The 7,712-nt window shown below is 33.2% G+C and overlaps 1 protein-coding gene across 1 annotated transcript; it reads right to left on the reverse strand.

Annotated features, from left to right (window-relative positions):
• Positions 1-4,094: 4,094 nt before the first annotated feature.
• On the reverse strand, positions 4,095-5,853 carry LOC106754441 (VQ motif-containing protein 19). The gene has a single exon (XM_014636459.2). It carries the CDS (start codon positions 5,661-5,663, stop codon positions 4,992-4,994), a length of 672 nt encoding a protein of 223 aa, XP_014491945.1. The 5' UTR covers positions 5,664-5,853; the 3' UTR covers positions 4,095-4,991.
• Between the last annotated feature and the right edge of the window lie 1,859 nt (positions 5,854-7,712).

Raw genomic sequence — 7,712 nt, forward strand, 5'->3', positions numbered from 1 at the left:
TTAGCCCTATCTACTTTCTTGAATACTACTAGGCAATACTGAAGTTGCCTTGAAAAGTAGTATTAATTTGATAGCTTCAACGACAACTTATCACTCTGCTTCGAATGCACGCTAGATTTGAACCAGTCAAAGAGAGGGTAGAAAATGATGGTTCCAGTGAAAAAATATAATTCTAGTTCTCTTGGAGATGTTTTAGGTCTTGGAAATTATGGTTCTGATGTTGATGATGAAGACAATGAAATTGAGAAGTGTGCCAACTCATTTTGTGAAACTAATTTTGTGAATGCTCAAATCAAAACCATGTCTTTACCATCCAGTGGTTCTGTTCCTGATCAATTGCATGATGACAAGGTTACTAGAGCATCTGATCTTTCACATTCTTCCAAAGTGGTGCCTGAAGATATTAGGGATAACAGGCTTGATGTCATTCAAAGAAGCCATGATAAATTTAATGGCTTTAGTTCTAAAGATACTTCAGGAACACCAAGATATTAACTGCTTGGAAAAAGCATCGGTGGGGAAAAAGCAACAGATGATCATTCAGGTAGGGAAAGCAAAAGAAAATATGAAAAAAAATGACCGGCCTGACAGGAATATACACGTCAGACAGATATGCCCTACGTGTCAATTAAAAACTCATTCCAGCATGCCACGTCAATAAGACATTAACGTCGTTGAACCCAATTTAACGGAAAGGGCCCAATTGTTGCAATTTTCAGAAAATTGGGACCCAATTGAGAAACTAAAAAAGAATGGCACAAAATTGAGATTCCCCCCCAAAATAGAGACTTCCAGAATGATTAAACCTTTGGATTGACAACTAGACGTAAGATCCCTGTGATCTGAACCAGTATAAAATTATCAGTGAAATTTTCTCTCTTCCTTACACTCTTTATAATTGTTTTAATTTATTATTAAGGAAATTAAATTATAAGAGAAAATTATTAAAGGCACAATTTGCGATAAGAAATCAATTCACCCCATTTTGGTTTGTTGTTCATGTTATTCATTCTGCTGCACCTTTCATACGTAGAAAAGATATGGACTAGTATTTGGAGTGCCCATCGAGATATGAATTTCCTAAATGGATGAAGAATGAGAAACGAAATATAGGTACTGGAAAATCCTAAATACAACATATGCGAGAACAAGAAAGTTGGGAGAACAACCACGACAAGAGAGGCCACGAGAGTGAGAACAACAATGCTACCAAAGCGAATGTGATAGTGGTCATCACAATGAGGCAAGAGCTTAAGTAGAGGAGAAAGAGACCTCTAGGAGACAAGGAGATGCGAGCATAAAGGGTGCTCTCTATGGTGCATAGAGGGTCCTTCAAGGTTGTGGAATGATGAAGTGCAACAATGGGGAGAAGGGTGTTACCAATGAGAAGCACTGATGTCTTAAAGATAATGATTTTATGATGTTACAAAGTGAATGAAGAATATAAAGATCCTTATTGTATTAAGTTTAAAAGCATTCCAATATGATTAGTCCGCGAGGAAACGGAACAAGAGCGCAGATGCAAACCGAACGACATATAACGTTGAAGACCGAACGACCACTATCAGTCAAAGACCGAACAATATGCAATAGTTGAACGCTGGACGGTGTATAACAGTTCAAGACCGAATGGACACTCACAGGACCGAACGAAGTTGAACATTGGCCAAACTTAGTTGAAGACCGAACGATCGTATGAAATAAGGCCGAACGCAGATTAAGGCCGAATGCAGTCGAAGGCTAAACAAAGCTAAAAGACCGAACAATCACAAACATGTCGAGGCCAAACACAGGGTAAACACAGACCGAACAATTAATGACCGAATGATGTCAAACACAAGCCACAATTACATACCGAACGACTTTGTAAAGAAGTTGAATGACATTAAGTCCAACTAACACTAGAATAAAATGTTAAGTGTTGGAAGGTATATCAGAATCAAGTCGAGTGGTGGAAAGCTGTGGAAAAGACCAAGCGAGGTATGACCAAGACTAAACTGTAAGGATCGAGCAGTGCAGGGGATGACCTTGACCACGAAAGGCATGCCGAGACCGAGCAGTTCGGACTGAGCGATGAAATGTAGTGAGGAATAAAGCCGAACGACAAAAGGTGAAGGGCTCAAGTCAAACATAGTTGAAAACCGAACGTCATAAGGTTGTGAAGACTCAAACCGAATGACTTTGTACAAGAGCCGATCGGTTGAAGCGTTAAAAATCATAACTGCTCTAAGCCACGCTGATAATCGGTTATTACTTGTAATAATCGATTATCACTTGCAGTTGTAATGCGTCTTTTCAGTTTCAGACTAGTAGGCTATATATACCTTTGCTTAACACTTTAGAAAGGTAACTTTGCGAATTTGAGAATACAGTGAAAGTTGAGGAAGTTCTCAAGTGTTAGTTCTTGCTCTTGTCAAGTCTTGTGAATAGGAGAAGCTCGCGCTTTGTGTGTCAAAGGTCGGAGCGGTTCTCTTCAAGTTGGTAGAGCTATTGTTGGTTCGTTTGTCGAAGGAAGCTCTTCTGGTTCGTTTGTTAAAGGAAGACTCTTGTTCCACTCTTCCGATTCGTTTGCCGAAGGAAAGTGCTCATTGTTTGCTTCCGGTTCGTTTGTCAAAGGAAGCTCCCTTCCGGTTCGTTCGTCGAAGGAAGGTTTTAATTTTCTATTTTCACTATTTTGTAATCTGTGAAACTGATTTTTGTTAAACCGTTAATCACTGTTTATAGTGATTAACAACTAGACGTAGAATCTGTTGATTCAAACCAGTATATAAATTCTTTGTGTGATTTTTCTACTCTTTACAGTCTTTACATTTTCTACACATCAACTGTTTGATAAAATATTTGTAAGAAAATTAAAAGAACCATTTTTAAATTGACCGAACAAGCTCTTCACTTTTTAACAATCCGTATCGTACTCTGTTTTACATATTTTAATTAATGGACCTTAAATTCAAATTTTAAAACAATAAAAGATGGTTAGTGGTATTTGCGGGTTATTGATAAGAACCGTTAATCTTAACAATATGATAATTATATATTGGATGTTCATCTTAACACAATCAAACTTTTGCAATATGATGATATGTAAGTTAAATATGATGTCAAGAGTTATCGTTTTGTAATTTACTTAAAATATCAAGGTAAATTTTATGAAACTGCATAAATGAAAGTTAGGACAAATTTGCATTAATAATTATCAAATTAAAGTCTTCACATAAAAGCAAAGTGATAGAATATGTGGTCCCATTTCTTAGTTTTGGAGATTTGTGAAGACGTTGACAGATCTTTACAACAATGGAGGACTAAAGTGCAATAAACTGACATGTTAAGGATTGAAACATAAAAACCATTAGCAACATTTGGACGGAGAATCCAACCATTTTTGGAAGCATTACAGTGTAAAACAATAAAATAATGGGAATTTTTCTTTTCTTAAACAGTTTAATAAAATCCTTAAACCCCTCTTAAAAATTTCATTGTGCTTTATGATATGGTCTTACTAGCTTGTGCTTTTCTAGACCACCTAATTAGCTTCCATATTTGTCAAAAAAGTGATCACAAACCATGGAAGTAGATGTCCCTAATAGAATAAAAAGTGGTAGAAAGAAAATTTAGAAAATTTATTCTTGTCCATTGCACTGACACAGTTGGGTCCAACCTAGATGTACCTAAATGACAAAACAAAGTCTAAAAGGTGTAAGAAAAGAAAAATAAGGTTGTCATCACATATTCTCTAATCTTGTTATTTATGTATGGATTGTATACTACCCAAGTTTCTTTCTCTAAGAATGATGATTATGTCAAAAGTCCCACTTTCTCTTTCTCCATCTTTAGACTTTTCATTGTAAGTTTGTCATTATTCCTTGATTTATATGCTTCCCACTACAATCTTGAAATTTTAAACCAACAAAATGAAAAAAAAAAAAGGGTGAAGTAGTAAATTGCTTTGTATACAAAGTAAATAAGTTTGTTTACACAAATTGTTTTAAGATCATCTTTGAATAAGTTTCTTTGAGTTTTTAGCACAAAAAATAAGAGTTTTGGCATTTATCTTAGGTTAGTGCATAGTATTAGTCAATAGACAACAAGAAGCAGAACCAGAACACCCATTATTATTACCAACTAGATTGCTGCATAGTTTCATCAGCAATAAGAACCATTAAACAAGAAAGTTTTAGTGATCAGTACAAACACACATACTCACTAAGATGTAACAATTATTGCAGACAAGGTACTGTCACTATCTATCATTTTTTTTTTCAGTTAAAAGCAAAAAAACAAAGAAAAAAGGTCTCTCCTTTACTACTACATCAGAAAGGGATTATGAGAACTTACACATTAACATGATCTTCCATCAAATAAGAGTGAGACAAGGAAAACATAACCCAAAACTATTAATTCAGACTAAAATGTTACATAATCACTAACAAGAGGGACCCTTTTGATCCTGCATTGAGTTGACCCACCAACCTTACTTTTGGGTACATTTTTCTTTGATGAGAGAAGCAGTAGGATAGAGTTAACTCCTTAGTACAGACACTGGTGCACCAAAAATATCTCCCCAAAAAATTATGCTCATTTCCTTACCCTCTCTTTGCCTTTTCATGAGTCTCTTCATAACTTCTCTTCAGTGGTTGGTGTGAAATTGAATCAACACAGATGATCATAAATTGAGATTCTCTCTCTCTAGGTAATGGCTATTTCCTTTGGATGGGGCTTAGTAACAAACACTTGGAAGACGAGGATAGAAATTTAAAATTACAAAAGAAAAAGGGAGAAGAATAGAAAAAGTCCTATATAATTGAGAGGAGAAAGAGATAGCAATAGCAGCGTGGAAGGAAGAAGACAAAGGGGGCATCATCATCTAAGTGTACAATTTGAGTAAGCTATGTACCTTTCAAATGAAAATCAAATGATAAATCATAGCTTGGAGACGATGATGATGATGATACATAGAAATCTTGTTTTTAGTCTGGTTTGATTTTTTTTTCTCAAGGTAACTCAGAAACTGTAGGTGAAGAGACAGGGAACAATGGCAAGAGTTGAGGCTCAAATTCTCTTGGAGTTGACATGGGAGAGGGATGCAAGTAGAAGCCTTTTTCAGCTATGGCTTTGTCTTCGTCTGAGGAGGTAGAGCTAGCGAGTGAAGGTGAGGACTTGTTAAAAGGGTCATAATCATTCAATGGGGTGACAGGGCTGAGAGTGAGGGAGGGGAAGTTAAGGAAGCTAGGGGAGAGGATCTCTGGTTTGTGGGGTGAGGAGAATCCTGAGATGTGTGGAAAATTGGGGACCAAGGTGTTGATGATGAGGTTGTTCTTAAGGTTGTTGTTGTTGTTGTTCCTCCTTTCATAGAGCTTGAAGCCTTGCTGCTTGTTTGGTGTTGTTTTGATGGGAGGGATGTTGAAGTTCTTGGATGGTTGTGGTGGAGGTGGATCTTGTGGGTTTGTGGAGTCTGATGAGCCAGTGAGCATTTGAACCACCTGTTTGAAGGTGGAGGTGTCAGCTTGGACAAAGGTGGTGGGGTAAGGGGTGCAGTCAGATCTGGGGAAGGATTTTGGTGTGGTGTTGGTGTTGTTGCTTGGATTTCTAAGATTGCTGCTCCTTGGTGATGAGTTCATGGAAGGTGGGGTTTCTGTGTCTTGGAGTCTCAAGCTCATTTCCATTGATTGGAGGATGAAGTGATGATGATGATGAAGGCTACTTTGTTTTCTTCTGTGTACCAAAACCAAGGAAGAGAGAAAAAGCCTAAGGGTTGCTATGGACTTTGGATGAAAATTGAACAAGAGAGATGGTATATGGAAGAGTGAAAAACAAGGTTTCTTCAAAGGAAGAAAGAGAGTATTTGCCTTTCATTCATGTTTCATAATATTTTATCAACTTTTTTCTAATATTTTTTGTTGGTTTAAATCTTTTTTATCACTAAGATAAAAGATGGTGTTAAGTTTAGTTTTCCTTTTAAAAAATGGAAATTTTTTTTGTCTTTATAAAGTGCAAAATATATCAAATCAGTCCTATCTGTTAACGGTTGTTTATTAACTTTTTTGATTTGTCTCGTTACTAACTCTCATACTTTAGGAGTTGTTGATGTTGCAGCTTTCCATACTAATTGTCTGAGAGTTATGTCAGTAAATTTCTTCCTAAAATTTGACCGATATGACTGATTTGATACATTTTGAACATCATAGGACCAAAGGTTTACATTTTTAAAAGGATACTAAATTGAACACCAACTTTTAACTTAAGAACCAAACAAAGATTTAAATCATTTTTTTTATAAGATAATTATTTTATTGGTTTTTATATTTGAAATGAATTAATCACAAACGTTCATATAAAAAATTGTCAAAAATAAATAATTAAAAAAATATATTATTTATTTATTTATTTGTTTTGTTTAGTTGAAACTTTTTTATTTCTTCACACTTTTTAATAATTTTTGACAACAAATTATATATAATTATTTTATTAATTTTTATATTTAAAACGGACCATAAAGAAGGTTGTTAAAGATAATATTTTTTTTATTCATTTGTATGTTTTGTTTAGTTGAAACTTTCTTATTTCTTCACACTATTTTTAATTTTATTTTTTTATTTTCTTATTATGCTGATGTGATATTCCTTGTCTGTAGAGAATTGTAAGTAAATATAAGTCTGGTCTTTTGGTGGGGCTTGGAAGTGTTGTTGAAGAAAGAGAGAGAGAGAAAGAGAATGACTTTGGGATCAATAAATAAAGACAGAAAAAGAGCAATGGTAGATGAAAAAGTCTTGTTTACAGCTGGACCATACAAATTATGAATTTTGGTTAAATAAACTAAATTTTATATAACTTTATTCTCCCACCATTTTAAAAATATACTATATATCTTTCATTTTTTTTTTATAAAGATAATAAATAATAAATAAATAACTCGATGAGTAGAACAGTTTTACTAAATTATTTTTTATTGTTAGCTAAAATATTGATGTACCCTTTTAGTTCAAAAAAAGTAGTCTTTACAGAAAAGAGTATATTGCTTGTTTACCTGTCCGCTTTTTAAAATTCCTTTTATTTTAATAAATGACAAAATTTACTCTTTAACCAAACCAAAAACTAGTTAAAGATAATTATCTCTACACTCCACAAATGCTGAACGAGATAAATAAGAATTTCTTTTTTCAAAAATAATTTATTATTAAAATAAAAATTAATATTAAATTGTAAATTATGTAAACAAGATATTATCAATAAAATATTATAAACATATGTTTACACCAATAAATATAAAATAAATTTATGGATTAGGCCGAAAAGAGTAGTGTATGGGTTAAATTATTTTTTGAACTTATTTTTAGAAAAGTATTTAATTTTTAGAAAAGTTTCGTACATATTACCCCATTTAAGAAAATGATGTTCTAATCTTTATTAGTTTTCTTTTCCTTTAAATATTTTTCTATTAATTTATAAATAAATTGTTTAGATAAAAATATTAAATATTGAAATACGATAATAACAATTAAAATTAAAAGTAATTATGAAAGAACCTTACAAGAAATAACATGAGAAACATCTAAGGATAATAATATTTAGACAATATTTTTTTGATAATATTTGAATATTATTTACGTATCATTATGTGATTAGTCTAAAATTATTTCTTAATCAATAATAATAATTATAAACATCGTCATAGACTAATTACAGAATGACACATGAATGATGTTCAAATATTG

This window comes from Vigna radiata, chromosome 2, assembly GCF_000741045.1.
Source record: "Vigna radiata var. radiata cultivar VC1973A chromosome 2, Vradiata_ver6, whole genome shotgun sequence".
Lineage (NCBI taxonomy): Eukaryota > Viridiplantae > Streptophyta > Magnoliopsida > Fabales > Fabaceae > Vigna > Vigna radiata.